Here is a 21,547-nt window from a genome sequence, read left to right on the forward strand (position 1 = left end):
AATGACTTTAAAACATACAAATACACAAGGAAATACTAAATTGCAGTAACGCAAGTAAATGTGGTTCACTTCCCAACTCTGTGAAAAGGTATCAAGAAAAAAATGTTGATTAAGAACTATAAGATTCACTTTTCTTTGCATACAAGATATGATAAATGTGAAACAAATGACTAAAACTTATGTATGGATGAGTAAAACAATATACATAACACACTAAAAAGTATCCTATTTACATGTGTATGCACTGTATACATGTTTATTATGTACATAAAGTTAAAGTTAAAGTTAAAGTACCAATGATTGTCACACACACACTAGGTGTGGCGAAATTATTCTCTGCATTTGACCCATCACCCTTGATCACCCCCCCATAAACAGAATAGAGGAGAAAAAAATAAAGCTCCACATTCCTTGTACGGATTGTACCGTTTCTTGAACTGGCTCATATTAGTATTGCATTGTTTGAATTCCTTGCTCAATCTATTTCATAATTTTACTCCACATATTGATATGCTAAAACATGTGTTGTGTTGTGTGTGTTTGAAATTAAAAACAAAAAGGTCGTAGTTCTTCCCTCTCTTGTTGCGAAGGATCGTTGTCATTATTGAGGAGGAGGTTGTTGTTTGCTTTGTGCATTATTTGTGCTGTTTAAAAAGGTACCAGATACCTTTGGTACATTTCAAAATTTACAATTCAATGATTAAAGAGTTTGTGTGTTCTCTAACACTAGCATTATATATGATGATTAAAAAAGTGTGCTTTTGTAATTACTTTATAATTACTTTGTAATTACTTTTGTAATTACCCCTTTATGTCTCCACAATAATCATGATATAAAAACTCCTGTGAACACAAGGCTGTGTTGCACATAATTGATGTGCATGTTGTATATTTTTATCACCAGTTGTGACACTTACACAGTTGTCTTCATCCTTCATAGACCTTTATTACATTGTGTGCATTAAAGATGCTAAAAACACTAGTATAAACAAAGCTATCTGAACAAAACATCAGGATCTTAGCGTTGTGTTAAGGTGACGAACCAAATTAATCTTATATCAGATAATATTTCTCATTATTAATACATTTATTGTCATTGTTTTTAGAATATGCTGCAGACTAATAAAAACAATATGTGGGCTGAAATTGTACTTTGAACACCTCTGGTCTACACTATCTATTTTCATGAAATATCTAGACAATTACCAATGTACCGGTACTACTTTATTAAGTAGTATAAGTCGGCATTCATGGGGAAAGGTGAAATGTAACAAGGAAAAGTTGCAATTTTGACTAATAACTCAAAGCAGCCATGCAAGCTTTTTTTTGTTCTTTAAAACTGTCATTGCTCAAAAAATTATGAATTTAAAACAATGTTGGGAATTATTGATCTATTCAAGGCTCCAAGTACGTCACATCAAAAATTCCACTTTGAAATATTTTTTGAGAAAAATATTTCATATTTTGTGTGTTTGCCATATAAAAAAACTAAGATTTATTTTACACAAGGAGCATAACACAAACAAATAGATCTAAAGTTGATCTGGAGACTTAAGTGAAACAAACAAAACAAAAAAAGTGTATTAGTTATTTTTAACACTTTTTTTGTGTGAGACCATTTTGGATACCCAATAATTAAACTGCCATGGCTCCAAAAATAATAATTAATAATTAATAATTAATGTTGTTATTAATTATTGACCTATATACTTTACATGAAATATTCAATGTTTCAATCAATGTTTATTTATATAGCCCTAAATCACAAGTGTCTCAAAGGGCTGCACAAGCCACAACGACATCCTCGGTACAGAGCCCTCAGCCCACATAAGGGCAAGGAAAAACTCACCCCAGTGGGACATCAATGTGAAAAACCATGAGAAACCTTGGAGAGGTTAGCTCCCTAAGATATTCCATATAGATTCCACTTAGACACTTTTTGGGGGTAGTGGGAGGCGGGGTTGGGGTGGGGTTATATTGCTTGTTTGTATGTTTTATTTTATTTCTTAAAAACAGGGGTTTGAAAAAAGGGTATAAAACATTAAAAAAAAACATTGTTTTTACTTTATATCGAAAAATAGACCTGAAGTTGATCTAGACAGTTTAGGGTTGAATGATATATATATAAAAAAAATATATATATATATATTATTTATTTTTTAACATTTTTATGACAAGGGACCAAACTTGAGGGGAACTCTTAAAGGTAATAAAATATATAAGTACTCTTTTGTATTTGTTTTTCAAAATGAAAACTATCAAAAAGGCCCCCGAACGCTTTCATTTTTCAAATGGAAAACGTTTGGACATTCAGTTTTGTAGCATGACGATGAAGCCATCAAGATATGACTCGCATTTCTAGCACATTAGGCGTGAAGCACGATGAGCACTTCCGCACTGGCGAGGTGTCCCACAATGCAAAGCGGCGGGCTTTACGTGACAGATCAGCTGAGCTGTGCGTTGCTGGCTGCAGTGAGCGCGCGCCCGGCAGCGGCTGTACGTCGGAGCTGCTCGTGGCCGGTCCGTAGCGCTCAGTGGGCCTTTAAAAACAACCTTCCATTGGATTGACTGTTGTTGTTTTTTAAACCACCGCAACAATGTGACGCTTTTGTAAATGCGTGTTTTTGTTTTGTTTGCCTCCTTTCAATCGACTACATTAATTATTTCGTCATCCATCTGGACCGATGTAGGGGTAACCGTCCTGAGGGTTCGGAGGGGATTCCATTTGTTTTTCTTTCCCCGGGAGTGCACCGTAATATGTCCAGACGGAAACAGACCAACCCCTTCAAAGTTGACTGTAGGTATTTGAGGTATTGTCTGCGGCTGCACCACGTTTGTTTTGAAATGATTTGAAAACGAATGTTGCAAAGGTCTTTCAATTATTGTTCTGCAATATGTGTTTAGCTTGTTCGACGTATGGATGGAGCCCCATGAAAGCAGCTGTGACATTGCATTCTATTTCATATCTAATGTTGTATTTTGTGTTTAGGAGTTGCCCTGAAATTTATGATTCAGGTGTGCAAACTTTCCACAAGGCCCACATAATGAAAAATCAAAGGGTGTGGGGCCAATTTGATATTTATTTATTTTTTATTTGGTTAGACGGCTTGTTAAGAGGTGATAAACTGTACATAGTATATATACATTTAAAGGTAAAGTTTTATGTTCTTATAATTTCTAATCGTTTACAATAGCAAAAAATACAGTTATACACTATATGTAAGCTAATTAGTTATTTGTATAATCATATCAGCTTTTTGTCTTTATATTGTGCATTTTCCCCTATTTTTTAAGTCCACAGCCCTTCAATGAAACTAAACAGGCTAGAAAATGTATGCATGTAATGTATACATGTTTAGTTTTTTAGCTGTAGTGTTCAAAGAGACGCTTCTACTCTTATCCTCTTACAACCAACGTGATTCAAATTTAAAATAGTTTATAAATTTGCCATTTTGCCAGGCACAGATCTAATTCAGAACCATTATTTAACCACAAATAGCTAGTATTAGTATTTATACAGTCGTGTCTCGTTTATTGCGGTTAATTGGTACTGGAGCTGGACATGAACCCAATAAATTAATTTCCGCAAAGTAGGATTATTATTAATACATCGAATGCTTTCATAGTTAGAGCATAAAACATGTTTACAACCTTCTAAACAAGTTTTTTATCATAATTAGAGCTCTATAAATATGAAATAACACCCATATAGTCACCTTTACACTCGTTTCACCCATTATAGTAGCCTTGAGTGTGTTCTACTGTAAATTACAACACTCAGCGGTCACCAGGAGGATCCTACAAGCATCATTGCTATGGCCATCACCCGGCCACTACAACAGAGCTATGACTTGGAAATACTTTTTCACATCCTGGGTAATTACTCTAAGTTAGAACTGGGCTTCTATGTTCTGAAACCACGGTCTTAAGTTGTTCTGCAAAAACTTGGTCAACAGTCGCAGCTACGATCATTACCTGTGTTCTTAGCATTCCTTCTTGTTAGCAATGCGTCTCCTGCGTTGACATTCCGCATTGCTCACGCCAAAGCTGTATTATTGATGTTGAAGATGGAGTGCCTCTTGAATCAAGAAATGTCACCTGCATTTTGCCCAGACAGCTGTTGATAGCAGATAGAAGTCTCAGTTATCTTGAAGTGCTGCGCCGAATGTCCAATGCTACGTCCCGCTATTGTCTTTTGAGATAACTCTCGTCAAAGTCTCACTGGTGTGGAGATGTGTTATTGATGAGGCAGGAGTTGAAGATGAGATCCATCAAAAACTTGTTCTTCCAAAGTTGGTCAATTTGAGATGGTCGTGGTGAAGATAGCGCCAACATTAGCCGCACGTTGTTGTAAGTATGGTTTACTTTTAACCCGGAAACGGAAGTCCGGCTTGTTGAATATCTTTATCGATCGCCAAAACATAATAGAAAATAAGACAAATCCTGCACTGTAATACATAATTTTAACACTTAATTTAGGCCAAAGACATGTAGAATATGCTTTAAAAGGTTAAATTAAAAAGTAATACATACAATAGCCTTGAAAAAAAGTGATGAAACTATAGACAACTTGACAGCAGTAATAACATTTGTCTTAATGAAATAGGCTAGCTGTCTTGTGTCTATGTCTTTTAGACGGTTGTACACTGGCACATGATACTTGTAGAGTAGATTCATATTAATCAGTGTACATTTTTAATCTCAAGGTTTAATTACAACAGTATTTCCTTAGGTGAAGCTCACGGCAGTGATTAGGGCACAAGTACTGTGTGTTATTATCACATTTGTGCTGATGCATCAGATTCAAGAAGAAGCACTATGAATAAAATCTGCTCCTAGGGCATTATATTGACTGACCATAATGAGGGCAAACTCTATAGGAAATGGGTAGATGGAATAAGATGAATGGTCCCATTTTGGTGGCGAGAATAGCCACCTTTCTACTAAGTGGTACAGTTAAGTGTGTACTGTTCTTTAGTGTAGTTCAAAGGCCAAAGCCTCGTCTGGTTTGTGTTTGGACCACGGTGGTGTGTAACTGAGAACAGGAACAGGAGTCATAGTGGAGCTTTGTACAGTCTGATACAGTGGTACCTAAACTTAAAAGTGCCCCAACTTAAGAGTGTTTTGAGATGAGAGATGTCTCTCAGCTAACTATTATGCTTTAAGATGCGAGCAAAACTTTGAGTTGCAAGCATCCTTGCCATTAGTTGGCAGAGCAAATGTCACAGTAAACCCTATAAGATCTCACCAAAACATCTGATCATACTCCCTAATCTTAGACTCTACCCGCATTCTTCGACTGTACAGTTAGAGGACACGTCTTTCTGAAAGATTTAAGAAAGCCCGTGACCAGCTTAATGCTGTTTCAGTTTGAAACTATATAGAGTTTATCTGATGTATATTTGCTACAATATTCTAACATTAGTGTTAGCTTATAGCTAAAGATGGACAAAACTTTGTTTTCCATGGGAAGAAAGAACGTAGAAGTTCACTCGCCAAGGTATATTCTGTACATTATTATTATTCCTTTCCGTCATTAAAAAAAGATTTGTCGTTCATTCTATTGTATTGTTATTTTACACTATTTATCATCTAAAAGTTTTTTTGTTTGAAAAAAGTCAGGCTGTTTTGGGGGAAGCAAAGCACCAATTGATTTAAATTAATTTCAGTGGGAGACGTTGATTTGATTCCATGTTTTGAGTTAAGACCTCTGTCACATTACCAATTAAATTGATTTGCTACTGTATATGAAAGGTATTCCTTAACAAATTCTGTTGCAATCTGACATGATGTAAAAAAAATAAATAAAATTAACTTGACCTCCTCCTCCTATTGTCATATCATATCCAGCTGATCCATTTAATGCAAGGGTTCCCCAACCTTTTTTCCACCAGGGACCGGTTTAATGTATGCATTATTTTCACGGACCAGCTTTCTACGTGTACCGGTACCGGTCCGCGGACCAGTGGTTGGGGACCACTGCTTTAGACCACAGATTAGCCCAGACTAAATCAATCACGCCTCTGCTGGTTCCAAACAAGTAATGCACTCCATTTGTCTCTATTGCTTTAAAATGTGATTAATTCCACATAATTGAGAGAATAGTTGTACAGATGGCACAGCTTGGATATTTTGGGACATTTTACAGTCGAGCATTTAGGAATGTGATTCATGCCAAGCTTCTAGATGATATTACCGTAGGCTCACTGCAGTTTGTTTATTGCTCCATCCGTATGGTCTATGACTGTGCTTGGTAATAATATGGGTCAGTCATCTTGGTGCACAATACCAAAATTGGGCTGCTTGGTTGAAACTGACAGAGCAGACAGGCAGACACACTAATACAAAAGAACACAATCACTACGTTTCAATGCACTAAATTAGTCTGATTTCTCAAATAGTTCGGTTTTCTGTATTTTCACACCTACATGTGAAGTGCCAGTGGCCATGCACTCTCTCTAATGTCTCTAATCATACGCCGTGTGCCTCCCGTACACTGGGGTGCGCTTATTTCCTTTTAGCACCGATAAATGTTTTGCTTTTCCGGTTGACCTATGACGTCACACCAAAACAAGACATCTTAACTGCTACAGCCTAGTTTATGTTGTGCTTGATGTCCGCTGTAATATTGGCACATGGCTATGCTGATGTTAGATAGCAAACTGCATCTAGAAATGATCTTAGAATGCGCTATGAACATGACACTACTACCAAGAAGGTCTCGGAGTTGCTGGATTGGAGGACGCGGGTCCGAAGCAAAGACTGGTAGGAGAGACTCAGAGAGTTGTTTTGAAAGCATTTTTTGATGGAGAATGGAAAGAAAACTTTGAAATGTCTCGAAGTTTTTTCAATAAGCTCTGCGGATTGATAGAAGGAGTTTTACGTTAGGAGGAAAAGACTGTTTGTGCCTGCTTCAGATAGAGGTTGCTGACTTCAAACTTGCTATTTGTTGTGTACAAGCTTCCCAGTTGTGCAGAATACAGAGTTATTGCTAACTGTTTAGGAGTACACATATGCAGCGTGAAAAGGTTTGTGTACGCTTTCTTCTTTACCTTGTAATATTCCTGCTATCTTACGTCTCACTCTCACTTTGCTACCTTTTTAAATAAATCTTGGTTTCTTTTTTTCACCCCTTGATGTAATTCAAAACAATATGTTCTTTTAATTTGTGAAGCAAATAAACAGTGTCCTCTTTATTCCAATTGTTGCCTTTGTTTTTATTAACGGGACCTGCTTCCTGGGTTACAGCCCGCGGGTTGAGCCTGGCTTATGCACGATAGGAAGTGTCCCCTGCAGCGACACACACCCACTCAAGAGTGTTGGTTTTCAATCGCACAATCCAGTTGTCTTAGTCTAATAATTTTGCAATGCTGTCTGCTGAAAATGGTGGAAAGGGCCACCCTACAAAGCAACTGACGCTGTAGTCAAAGTTAGAATTGCCACAAAACACATTTTAAGATATTCAACACTCTACTGCCATCTGGCGGCTAAAGTGGATAGTGCACCCCCAATTCGTCACGTTTCATGTGTCAGGTGAACCCTGACAAATGGGGCCACATGAATTCCCGATCTACTGTGTATTTGCTACAATATTCTAACATGACACACCGAAATAGAAAAAAAACATAAAAGGTCACAAAAAATCGCACAATTTTAGGAAAACGTGGTAATGGTAAATTTTGAACAGGCATTACAAGGTTACATTAAATTACATCACAGGTACACAATTCATCATGTCTGAAAAGGAGAAGGAAGATGCAAAGCGTATTTAATCTTAGCCCTGGTCTCCGCCAAAGCAGTTACTGATTTGAGTTTGTTCACTTCCTGTGTTCAATATTTACCATTTTTATATAGTAAAAGAAAAACAATAATTATGTCTCAACAGTAAAGTTACTAGAGTCGGTGGGTAGCTTATTGAATAATGAATACATAACTTATTTATTACTTTGGTTTTGAGTAAAGCTGACAGAATCATTGTTAGGTATGGTAATAAGTGAGAATAATGACAATACTGTTTACAGCTGTTAATTTTCATATTTTGACCTGTATTGAATTAGTTTTTGGAAGTTGAGCAAACAAAGGTAATATCAAAATGGTCTCTGCGTACTAAAATCTTTCTCAATACACCCTGTTAAAAAAAAGTTTGAGACTCAGGAAGTGAGAATGTGTGGGTTAATTGGAAAAGACATGTTGCTGTATGTTTAGCTGTGAGTGTGAGCCTAGCATCCTTGTGGGATGGGCAACAAGACACATGGGGAGCTTTTCCTGCAGGTCACTAGAGTGTTTTGTATTGAATGTGGACGTGTGTGTTTTAAAGGGGATGGATGGTGATCAGAATAAGAATGATGGCATGCTTGAGGGCTGCTTTGAATTGAACAGCACAGCCCTACCCTCATTGCCTGGTGCTCAAATAGAGTTCGGTATTCTATCTTTTGTCGAGTTTTGTTTTGCACGCCCGTCGCCACCTCCCCCCCCCCCATCATCTCGGGCTTTTCTGTTGGCTGATGAGTTTGTCTCTTTGTCTGGCTTCAGTCAGACACTGCGTCACCTCCTGCCTACAGACACACAGACACTCGCAGATAACATGACAGTGGCAGAGACGGATGGCATGAGGGTGGGGGACAGGGGGGATAGACAGATGTACAGACACAGCCTAACGGCGGGGGGATGGGTATCTCTCACACATCAATCATGAGACTGTGAGAAGCCTGCTTGTTGTGCTAGTTCATAGTTCAGCACTCAGACACACTTTGCCAGTGCAAACAAACTGATTTCTATGGGAAAAGTGCACAAACTGGGTTCACATGTCAGCTCCTTTTGGCTTGTCGCCACATGGTTGAAATGGCAGACCTCTTTTGAGATGTTTCTACTCAGGATTTGCTGTAATTGCACCTGACTAGTCACTCCGGTTAGCAGCGTCAGGATTTACAGTATTTCCCATCTTGCAAGGATTAGGTTCTTATCATGAAGTTTCAAAATGTGAGGTATGAATGCCATGTCATGGTACGCGGCACGCCTCTCCCAGGATGCAAAGTAAAGAAACGGGACGGCGTGGCGCAGTGGAAGAATGGCCGTGCGCGACCCGAGGGTCCCTGGTTCAATCCCCACCTAGTACCAACCTCATCATGTCCGTTGTGTCCTGAGCAAGACACTTCACCCTTGCTCCTGATGGGTGCTGGTTAGCGCCTTGCATGGCAGCTCCCTCCATCAGTGTGTGAATGTGTGTGTGAATGGGTAAATGGGTAAATGTGGAAGTAGTGTCAAAGCGCTTTGAGTACCTTGAAGGTAGAAAAGCGCTATACAAGTACAACCCATTTATTTATTTATTTAAAGTGCAGTTTTGCAGCGTCAAGTGCGCGAAGAGAAGCTGCCGTGCATACGGGCAGCTCGGTCGTGAAAGTGTTGGGAGCAGTGTACAAGGGCGAGCTAGGCTGTTCGATGTGTGTGGGTGGTGCTGAGACAGAGCTCCTGCAGGAAAAGAGTGCAACCTACTTACCCCTGGGGACTGCAGCATGTATCTTGGCTGGATGTTGGTGTGAAACAGTGTAGGGGGTTGGGATGCAAATGAAGTGTGCACGTATGTCAGCAGGCTTGGCTGGCATTTCATTCAGTGTGTGTCCCCCAGTGCACTGCATTGTTTTGCTTAATATAGATTTGTATATGATTGACTATTAGAGACTGTGTGTGTTTTGGTTTGCTAACCTTTTCTACTTCAATTGCCTGCCAGCATTCATAGTTTCTTTTACTCCTTCTTTAATCAAATGGCAAAGTGCTCTCAGAGGAGAGGCCTGCACGCATGCACTTGTTTCAGGGGACTGTTGGTGCATGCAGAAGTGTTGAAAAATTAATGACTTCCTATGGTAACTAAGGCGCGAAAGGCTGATTCTTTTGTTGCTATGGAAATCAAGAACCTCAATTGATGCTCAATAGTTGCTTTCTGAAAGTCTTTTTTGTAACATAATTGATTGCAGCCACTTAAAGGGGTCATATTCTGTTTTTTTCCTACTTTTAAAACACATCCATAACATGTAATGGTGGGGCTTTGGTCAAAATACTGTATAGATTATGTTATACAGACCATCTTCAAGCCGCTTTCTGACTGTCTCTTCACAATGTGCCGTTTTGTTGGCGGGTCTTATTTACAAGCGAAAGTCCTCTTCCAAGCCAAGCCCGCTTCGACTGTGTCTCCACTACATCAGCCATGTTGTTGTTTTTAGTGCTTCCATATCGAGTACTGACATATATGTTATAACTATACATTACTTTTTGTTATAAATGGCAACAGTGGAGTATTTTACCATGCATGTGCATGTACAAGCCAGTCTGCACTTTGCCCCACAAGAAGAGTATAGAGAAAAATAAGGAACTTATTGACTACAACTTTGGACTACAACTGAATGAAAATGTCAGGCGTGTCACGCAAAGCTCATCGGGTTAAACTCTACCATAAACTGTATGGAGATAGCCACTGCAAAATACATCACTAAAGTTTTAAATTCCTTTTTTGTATGTATTTCTACATGGGTTGACTGTTGAAAGTGTAACAAATGGAAGCAAAATAAAAAACTGTGTACAAAGTATGTATGTATGTGAACTATATACAGCGCACACTGGAGATTGTATCCATCTATGGCATGGGAGTCAAACTCTGGCCCGCGGGCCAAAATTGGCCCGCCGTGTAATTCCACTTGGCCCTTGAGGCGATATCAAATTAACACTAGAGCTGGCCCGCCGATTATATACAGCGGCGGTGCCGCGGTACCACCGCATTCAGCGCTAATTCTCATACTTGCCAACCCTCCCGGGAGACTCACAAATTTCAGTGCCCCTCCCGAAAATCGTCACGTCCTGCTTTTCACCCAGTCCAACGAGTGCTGGCCCAGTCACATAGTATGTGCGACTTCTGCACGCACACACACACGTGAATGCAACGCATACTTGATCAACAGCGATACAGATTACACTGAGGGTGACCGTATAAATAACTTTAACACTGTTAGAAATATGCGCCACACTGTCAATCCACACCAAACAAGAATGACAAACACATTTCGGGAGAACATCGGCACTGTAACACAACATAAACACAACAGAACAAATACCCAGAATCCCATGCAGCCCTAACTCTTCCGGGCTGCAATATACACTCCCGCTCCCACCAAACCCTGCCCACCTCAACCGACGCACGGGGGTGTATATTGCAGCCCGGAAGAGTTAGGGCTGCATGGGATTCTGGGTATTTGTTCTGTTGTGTTACGGTGCGGATGTTCTCCCGAAATGTGTTTGTCATTCTTGTTTAGTGTGGATTGACAGTGTGGCGCATATTTCTAACAGTGTTAAAGTTATTTATACGGTCACCCTCAGTGTAATCTGCATCGCTGTTGATCAAGTATGCATTGCATTCACGTATGTGTGCATGCAAAAGTCGCACATATTATGTGACTGGGCCAACACGTTGTTAGAATGGATGAAAAGCGGACGTGACGACACCTCACAGAGGACGTTAAACGCAGTGCTTTTAAGGCATGCCCCCAAGACTGTGGTCCGGGTGGACTACGAGATATAATGACTGAGATATAATGACTGATGAACACCTTCGATCGATAATGAAGGTTGCCTCAGCTCAAAGCCTGAGCCCCGACATTAATGAACTAGCATCCAAGAAAAGATGGCATGTGTCTGACTTGGGCACATCAGATTAGATCAGTGTGTTGCAAACTGAGCAGTTTAAAGTCCTGAATGGTTGGTTTATTCATTGTTATTTTCTTTTCTAATTTATTAACCTGTGGAAAAAGTTAATGTTGATATTTACCCCAGAAGGCCGCAAATAGAAAAGAGGCATTACATTTTTATTTATATGCCATTGATATTTTTTAATTATTATTATTATCATTTGAAACTCGATTTTGCATGTCACTATAAAGTTATATAAGCCTTGCTTGTTCAATCTTCAATGCAAAACTTGTTTGGGTCCCTATTAAAAGGTTAATTTGTTCAATCTTGGCCCGCGGCTTTGTTCAGTTTTAAATTTTGGCCCACTCTGTATTTGAGTTTGACCCCCCTGATCTATGGCAACCATGCAGCTGTGCATACTTGCTCTCTGTCATTTTCAACTGTCTTTTTTTGTTTTGTTTTTTCTCTTTTGCAAATTAAAAGAACATAATATTTTGAAGTACATCGATGGTAGACGAAAAGAAACGGTAGTTAAGAAAATATAAAATGCCAGCTTAATTTGGACTCCCGAACAAAATACGAATTAGATGAAATAGAAAGAAGCAGGTATATTAAAGGCGAATAACTAAGCGTACACAAACCTCTTCACGGTGAATTTGTGCACTCCAACCTAATTAGCTTTTCACACAACTGGCAAGATAGTCCAGAACAATAGCAACCTTTTTCTGGAACAGTATCAGTTGGGGCACGAACAGTCTTTTCTTTTGGATTCAAAATTCCTTCCATTAACCCACAGAGCCTAATGAATGAACTTTGAGACATTCAAAACTTTTGTATCTATGATTTTATTCCAAAAATACCTGCAAAAAACTCTTCTGACAGTCTTTCTTTGCATCAAACCTGCATCGACCCCGATACATTCTTGATAGTAGCATCATGATCGTGGCGCAATTGAAGATCATTTATTGATGCTGTCTGCTATTTAACATCAGCATAGCCATTACAGACGCAATACAGTATGTGCCAGTATTAAAGCGGAAATCACTTAAAACAAGTTGTAAGGGTTCGTAATGCCTAGTATGACCAATAGTCACATTAGAGATTGTGTATGGACACTTGGACTTCACATGTCGGTGTAAAAATACAAAAAAACAAACTATTTGAGAAATCAGACTAATTTAGTACATGGAAACATAGTGACTGTTTCCCACAGATTGCCGATATAGAATATGTGTGGCGGTGTCGCCAGGGCCGTTGGTGGTGTCAATATGACCTTGTCATGTAAATTGCCTAATTGTCGATGCATAAGTTTTCTTTAAAAAGGGTAAAAACATATCATACATATATTTAAAAACAAATCTGTTAATACATGTTTATTTCTTATATCATTGTGCTCTATTTTTGAATTGTTGCTTCTTATTTTATTACTACAATCATGTAACACAGGCTGCACTTTGTACACCCCAGGTTTATTGGTATATATTTAGTTCTCCAAATATGTTAACAGTCTTTTGAATTAGAGATGAAAAAACGACTAGAGGTTTTGTAGTCATAGCCCCCACAATGAAGTTACAGGAAAACTAAGCGCAAAAAGGAAAATGCATTAATATACATTTAAAAATTGTACATACATGTCGGAATCATGTTAAATCAACAATACAGTTTGATATCAACTGGAAAAAAGTAATACAATTATACAGGATGAAGGTTGACTAATGCTGCTAGCTTAATGCTATCATACAATGAACTGAATGAATTGAAAATTAGCAGAGGGAACTTGTACAAACATTTATTAAATGAGATTTTAATGCAACAAAACTGACATAAAATAGGTAAGTGAATTTCTACTTACAGGCATATTTACTAAACTGCGTTAAAAAAAATACTGATGGCTAACTTTTCACTGCTCCTGCAGCACACATGCCACTGTGTGCTTGGTGAAACTAAGGAACCCTGTTGCTCAAACCTCAAACTCCTAATTTTAAAACAAATGACATAGTCAATGCTTTGTGGAACATGATTGCAGGAGAAGGAAGCACATATATCACCTGGAAGGTGAAGTGTTACTGTATCGCAAAACCGTAGGTAAATGCACATATGGGAAGCACTTCAAACCAAAAGTTATAACAAGAACACGACCGGCTAGCCTACAATACTATTAGTGTTTTAATAGAACGTATATTTTTACAAGTGTATATTTTTCACAATTACTTATTATATCGAACACAAATTGCTCGTCGGCCAGAGGAATTTGTTTGGTGTTTAGTAAGGCTGTGAATCTTTGGGTGTCCCACGATTCGATTCAATATCGATTCTTGGGGTCACGATTCGAATCAAAATCCAATTTTTTTTTCAATTCAACACGATTCTCGATTCAAAAACGATTTTTTCCCGATTCAAAACGATTCTCTATTCATTCAATACATAGGATTTCAGCAGGATCTACCCCAGTCTGCTGACATGCAAGCAGAGTAGTAGATGTTTGTAAAAAGCTTTTATAATTGTAAAGGACAATGTTTTATCAACTGATTGCAATAATCTAAATGTGTTTTAACTATTAAATGAACCAAAAATATGACTTATTTTATCTTTGTGAAAATATTGGACACAGTGTGTTGTCAAGCTTATGAGATGCGATGCAAGTGTAAGCCACTGTGACACTATTGTTCATTTTTTATTTTTATAAATGTCTAATGATAATGTCAATGAGGGATTTTTAATCACTGCTATGTTGAAATTGTAACTGATATTGATACTGTTGTTGATAATATTCATTTTTATTTTCACTACTTTTGTTTTGTTCTGTGTCGTGTTTGTGTCTCCTCTCAATTGCTCTGTTTATTGCAGTTCTGAGTGTTGCTGGGTCGGGTTTGGTTTTGGAATTGTATTGTATTGTTATGGTATTGCTGTGTATTGTTTTGTTGGATTGATTAATAAAAAAATAAAAATTTAAATAAAAAAATAAAAAAAATCGATTTAAAAAAAAAAGAGAATCGATTCTGAATCGCACAACATGAGAATCGTGATTCGAATTCGAATCGATTTTCTCCCACACCCCTAGTGTTTAGGCTTTTGTCACTCATCACTGTCTGGGCCACACATACGCGGTGCACTAAGGCTGTCTTAGTCTACTATCAGTTGAATCAAATATGTTTTTATAAGAGAGAAATACAAATATTGTGATGATAGTATTGTATATTGACTGGTCACTAGGTGTCAGTATAATGTCATATGATATATAAATCTAGCATCTATAAGGTGATTCTTTTATCCATCCATCTATTTTCTACCACTTATCCCTCTCAGGGTCACGGGGGATTGCTGGAGCATATCATACTTATAACATCATTAAAGTGAACAAAACAGATCTCATTTGCAATTTTTTATTACTCAAAAAAAGGCTAAACCACTCTGATAAACACAGAGGAGAGCGCTGGCACTTCACCGACAAGACGTCCAACTTGACTCGAGGATGTAAAAGTCGTAACAAAGTTTCTGTACGACTCAGTGGTCTCAAACTCGTCTTTATTGAGGGACACATTGCAATTTTGGCTGCCCTCAGAGGACCACATCAAACAGAATATATGAATATGGGGCGGTATAGCTCGGTTGGTAGAGTGGCCGTGCCAGCAACTTGAGGGTTCCAGGTTCGATCCCCGCTTCCGCCATCCTAGTCACTGCTGTTGTGTCCTTGGGCAAGACACTTTACCCACCTGCTCCCAGTGCCACACACACTGGTTTAAATGTAACTTAGATAATGGGTTTCACTATGTAAAAAGCGCTTTGAGTCACAAGAGAAAAGCGGTAGAGAAACATAATTCACTTCAATATAAATGGCTGGCAACATAAAATGATGTGGCAGGCCACAATGAATGATGTGGCTGGCCACATAAAAAAATTAAATCATGTGCGGGCCACGGTAAACAACATGGTGGGCCACGTAAAATAATATGACAGAACACCCAAAATGAGGGGGTGGGCCAGGTAGAATAACATGGCAGATCACATAAAATGGCATGGGATGCCACATAAATGATTTGTACATACTGTCGAATAATGTGGTAGACAACGTAAAATGAAGTGGCAGGCCAGATGTAGTGATGTGGTGGGCGATGTTAAATGATGTGGCGGGCCAAATCAAATAACATGGCGAAACACATAAAATGGCGGGCCAGATCTGGCTGACTTTGACACCTGTGCTGTACGTGAACCTGCAAAAAGGTCATTATCTTTACAGCAAATAGGTACACCTCCAGGGAAACTTCGGAAGGCACGGAGGGCTTATGTCGGACTGTGGATCATTCCAACATGCCGGGTCTCCCATGTAGAAACATCTTACCAACACTATTCGTACAATATTATTGAGTGCATACAAATTGTTTTTAGGAGGGAGATGTGTCTGCACACAAAGGTCTATCACTAATGACGAACACAATCATTCATCCTCCAAACACACCTTCTGTACGCGGTGGCCTCAGGTGCTTAACTCCGCCTCCCTCCCGTGGACGGGAAGGAGGTTTTAATATCCGAAGATTCGACAGCAATGTTGATAGTCGAATCAGACTCCTCTTAAGGCCCCGTTTACACTAAGCCGGATAAGGTTATCCAGGGTAAATCCCACCTAACCTTATCCGTGTCCACATACGACAATGCCACCGTTTAAGACCCCCTCGCCTGCCGGCGCAACGTGACCTAGTACTCATGCGCGTAAAATGCACACGTCATAGTCACCTCCAGTGTTGCTTTGTGTGCAAGTTCTTAAATTTAACTTATCTGAACAATATCAGTGTTGTGGTATTTCAATTAACTAGAATCCAGTGTGCTGTGGGGGCCTATTTTAGTGAATCACACCTGAGCCATCATGAATTAATCAAATCTTTATTAGACACGTAAACAATGTGATAAAGAAAATTGTACATCAATCAAACTAGGGATCTAGATATCTGGTCAGGACACTCCTCACTCTTTTGCCTTCACCTTCATTGTCCATTCCTTTTTGGTGACTTTATATACTCTGTACCTAGATGTTGAGTCGGCGACATACATGGCGGACAATAATTGATACAGTCTGCTTTGCCAGTCCAAAAGCATTCGATGTTTTTCATAGTTAGTCTTCCCTCAACGGCCAGGTAATACAAAGCACACGCTACCTGTTTTATCACATCCACGAGAGCTTGCATTCTCATCGTCTCTCCTTCGACAAATGGACAAAGTTTTTCACTAAGTACAATCACAGCTGACCCGGACATTCCAAAGTTCTCTTGCCGTCTGAGAAGTGTTGTATCCCAAATAGCTGCAATTGCTTTCTCTTAATGTATTCATGTGGGATTTCCACAAGCGTCTGTACATGTAGAAGAATGAGAAACACAGGCATGTCTGGATGACTCGCCTTCATATTTCCAGTGGTTAGCTCCGGTTGTTATGAAACCGCTTTATCATGAAGCTGGCTGTGGCGTGTTATTTCTGACGTCACTTCCTGTGTGGGCGTGGTCTTTCTGGTGTCACTTCCTCTCCGACCCCAGTTTGTAAATGATCAATGAGTCCATACAAAGCTAAGAGCCGTAGATTCAAGAATTATATGGCTGACTTACCCGTGTAAAAATTTGTCCGAGGAGGGGGACCTTAAACGCTGGTTTAGTCTGGCTGAAACGGGGCTTAGGCTAAATAATTATTCGTTTAAGGGGTTAAACGACTTATAATGTAGACATGTCCTTAATGGAATCTTCAACTATTTGATGACAGCCCTAGTGTGCAAACACACACAGAAACAGTCCCAGAGAAGCAACTGACATTTTGAAGTCTTGTTGTTACCATAGAATATACATTCAATGATAGCTAACGTTAGCTAGCCAAATGGCTATCATTCGCTGACAACACACAATGCTCATGCACGAGTGCATGTAAAATATGGAATATTATTACTTATTGTTTTTCGTACATCTAAATATAAAATCTATCTGATATTTTTTTTACTTTCATGCTGACATCTAGCAAAAGCCAATGCGTGAATTGTATTTAAAATTCTGTTTTTACAAGGATAATATCAAACACTTTCAGAGGGGGTGTTCGTTTAACAATTTCCTACCAAAACCAACCAAACAACTTGTTATTTTTGTAGAACTATCTAATGAAGTGTACTACTGTATGTACCAAGCATAACCATGGAATAACCTACCTTCTGTGTACAATTTTGTATTAAATGTAAATAATTCACACTTTTTTTGCACAAACAAGTTTTATTAAGGAAGTGAAATAAGTATGAATTTAAAGGATTGATAGCATCCAGATAACCGAAATTTCACTAACAAGTTTTCTTTTGGTATGTTTTGCTCCTGAAAATGAATGTAATTCTCCTCTTACGTGTGGTGTGCTCACATCGTCAATGCTGACACACCAACAGATGTTGTTATACTATCCTCTCTTTAGACTCTTACTAATATACTTGTTAATTTCCTAATAATATCTGCTTACATTCTGTTGCAACGTGGTTCCATCTACACTAATTGAACTTTACTAAGCACTTATTTCTTAACTTAGGTTAGCATAGCTATTAGCATGCCTACTCCTGGCTTTCTCTCGGCGTGTAACAAGTTAAAGCTTGGGTACCTAAGTTATGTTTTTTAACAAAAAAAAAATCTTAGCAGCATACAGTGTTTTTGATTAATTGAGACTTTTATTAGTAGGTTGCACAGTGAAGTACATATTCCGTACAATTGACCACTAAATGGTAACACCCGAATAAGTTTTTCAACTTGTTTAAGTCGGGGTTGATTCATGATACAGATACATACTATCATATATACTATCAGTATCGTAACAGTAATCATTTCTATAAAAATTGTGTGTCTGTAATTAAGTATTTAAATAAATAAAACCCCGGAAGACAAAATCATTTGTCTTCCTGGAGGTCAACCCCTCTATAGCCAGTCACAGGATTTCGAGAAAGGAGGGTTGAGCAGAGCCCACAAAGGCGCCTCCTCATTGGCTGATGCGATATATAGTGAAGCGTGTTTGCAGTAAAGCACGGCTACCAAACACCCACCTGGAAAGATCGCAATACCTGCGCTTGCTGTTACTGCATATACTGCAAAAAAAAAAAAAAAGAGGAAATACAGAGAAAGAAAAGAAAGACGCTGTACATCTAAAAAAACGAAAGAAGAGCCAAAACTCAAATAAATATTGGATGGAGGGCATTGCATGCCAGTCTTGGACTAATTTTGGATGTGCAAGTGGCTGTTGTCCTTCTAGACCAGTAATCCAATGTTCCTTTTTTTATATGTTGTGTGTATCCTTTTGCGTGGCGATGTGTGTTACCGATAGATATAAAATACAAACTAGGGGAGGGATCCTTTGTTGCAACTTCAGACTGTCAACAACCTATGCGTGTGCACGTACAGTTCTTGTGCGCATTTTGGTGCACTTCCAGAGAGGAGGAGACTGGGAGGAACTATCTGCGAGGTGCCCAGAGTGTCATTTTTAGTTTGAATTGTGCCTGGTGACACTAAATTCACGTGCCCAAGCTTTAAGCCTTATCCTTCAGTAATAACAATACTTGATAATGATACTTAAGATACTAAGAAATGCAGTTTATTGTCGGTACCGTATTTTTCGGACTATAAGTCCCAGTTTTTTTCATAGTTTGGCCGGGGGTGCGCCCTATACTCAGGAGCGACTTCTGTGTGAAATTATTAACACATTACCGTAAAATATCAAATAATATTATTTAGTTCATTCACGTAAGAGACTAGACGTATAAGATTTCATCGGATTTAGCGATTAGGAGTGACAGATTGTTTGGTAAACGTATAGCATGTTCTATATGTTATAGTTATTTGAATGACTCTTACCATAATATGTTACGTTAACATACCAGGCACGTTCTCAGTTGGTTATTTATGCGTCATATAACGTACACTTATTCAGCCTGTTGTTCACTATTCTCTATTTATTTTAAATTGCCTTTCAAATGTATATTCTTGGTGTTGGGTTTTATCGAATACATTTCCCCCAAAAATGCGACTTATACTCCAGTGCGACTTATATATGTTTTTTTCCTTCTTTATTATGCATTTTCAGCCGGTGCGACTTATACTCCGGAGCGACTTATACTCCGAAAAATGCGGTAATAGAGATGATTATTAATTTAGTGGAGCGACTCCACACTGTGTATGTCAGCCAGACAGGATCAGCATTAAAATGATCACATACTTTTCACAAAAATCGTCTGATACCAATGGGTGGCCAAATGATCAGCACACTCCTAGTTTACAGTATATTAAGTCATACTTTTCCATTATGGTGGTAGTTTCAAAATATGATGCCGTTTTCTCACCCCCTCCAGGGCCATTCCACACTAGCGGCATCACAGGATTTCAGCACACCATTAACATGGACGGCAGGGACGAGTTCACCGAAGACAGTGAATGCTGCAGCAACAATTCCCAGGAAGTCCTCGGACAGGAGAGCATCTCAGGTACAGAACCGAGGGATGCGGCAGGGATGGACCACGTTCCTCGTAGTGAGGGGGTGTTAGTGAGAGTAAGCCCTGCCCTGTGCTCTGTTGTCTGTCTGTATTGATAGGGCTGTGTTTGCCTCCATAGAAGACAGCGATAGCGACCTCGACCACCACGGCGAAGACTCCTCGTCAAACACCTCGGCTGATGACCACATGACCGCCAAGAGGGCGCAGTGCCGCCTGCAGGGAGCGGGAGTCAAAGAGGTGAAAGCGGCAGCATCTATAATAACAACACACGGAAGTCGGGCATAGTTGAAGTTAGAATCTCAGCTTTGTGGGGCAGATACATTAATAAATGAACAATGGAGGGGGAGAGAGAGTGACAATTCAACCTTTGAACTGCAAAACTTCTGCTGGAGCCTTTTCCAGCTTGTTTAGGGCTTCTACTGTGCTTCTTGTCACTTTCTGGCTGTGAGGCAGCAGTGCTCACCAGTACACCATTGTGCTGCGCTAATGTAAACATCTGTCTGTCCATTCACATACATACCTACACACACTTAATGAAAACATATGTTTGCCTGATCACATGCACACATAATGTAAACAGCTGGCTGTCCATTTACACACACACATGTAATGCGAATATCTGTCTGTCCTCACACACACACACACAATGCAAACATCTGTCTGTCCATTCACACACATACATGCACACACTTTATGCAAACATCTGTCTGCCTGATCACATGCACACATAATGTAAACAGCTAACTGTCCATTCACACACACACACACACACACACACACACGTAATGCAAACATCTGTCAGTCCTCACACACAATTCAAACATCTATCTGTCCATTCGCACACATACATACACACACACACACTTAATACAAACATCTGTCTGCCTGATCACATGCACACATAATGTAAACAGCTGGCTGTCCATTCACACACACACACACACACACACACACACACACACACACACACACACACACACGTAATGCAAACATCTGTCAGTCCTCACACACAATTCAAACATCTGTCTGTCCATTCACACACATACATACACACACATAATACAAACATCTGTCTGCCTGATCACATGCACACATAATGTAAACAGCTAGCTGTCCACATGTAATACAAACACATGTCTGTCTATTTACACACAAATATTGCAAACATCCATCTGTCCATTGACACACACACTTAATGCAAACATCTGTCTGCCTGTTCACATGCGCACGTAATATAAACAGCTGTCTGTTCATTCACACACACCCACACACACCCACACACACATAATGCATCTGTCCATCCATTTCCACAAGAACATAATGCAAACATTTGTCTGTTCATTCACACACATACATAACACAAACTTCAGACTGTCCATTCACACACACACA

The 21,547-nt window shown here is 39.2% G+C and overlaps 1 protein-coding gene across 4 annotated transcripts in view; it reads left to right on the forward strand.

Annotated features, from left to right (window-relative positions):
* The window catches only part of znf821 (zinc finger protein 821), a 42,012-nt gene that overhangs the window by 1,521 nt on the left and 18,944 nt on the right, over nucleotides 1-21,547 (forward strand). Inside the window, exons 1-3 of one of the 4 annotated variants that reach the window (XM_061964061.1) lie at nucleotides 2,563-2,797; nucleotides 20,015-20,146; nucleotides 20,274-20,392. In XM_061964061.1, coding sequence (XP_061820045.1) covers nucleotides 2,758-2,797; nucleotides 20,015-20,146; nucleotides 20,274-20,392 — 291 coding nt within the window. In that variant the 5' untranslated portion in view covers nucleotides 2,563-2,757. Of the gene's footprint in view, nucleotides 1-2,562; nucleotides 2,798-19,475; nucleotides 20,147-20,273; nucleotides 20,393-21,547 lie in introns of those variants that run through there. The other 3 variants (XM_061964062.1, XM_061964059.1, XM_061964060.1) reach the window with 3 other exon arrangements.

This window comes from Nerophis lumbriciformis, linkage group LG06, assembly GCF_033978685.3.
Source record: "Nerophis lumbriciformis linkage group LG06, RoL_Nlum_v2.1, whole genome shotgun sequence".
NCBI classification, from domain to species: domain Eukaryota; kingdom Metazoa; phylum Chordata; class Actinopteri; order Syngnathiformes; family Syngnathidae; genus Nerophis; species Nerophis lumbriciformis.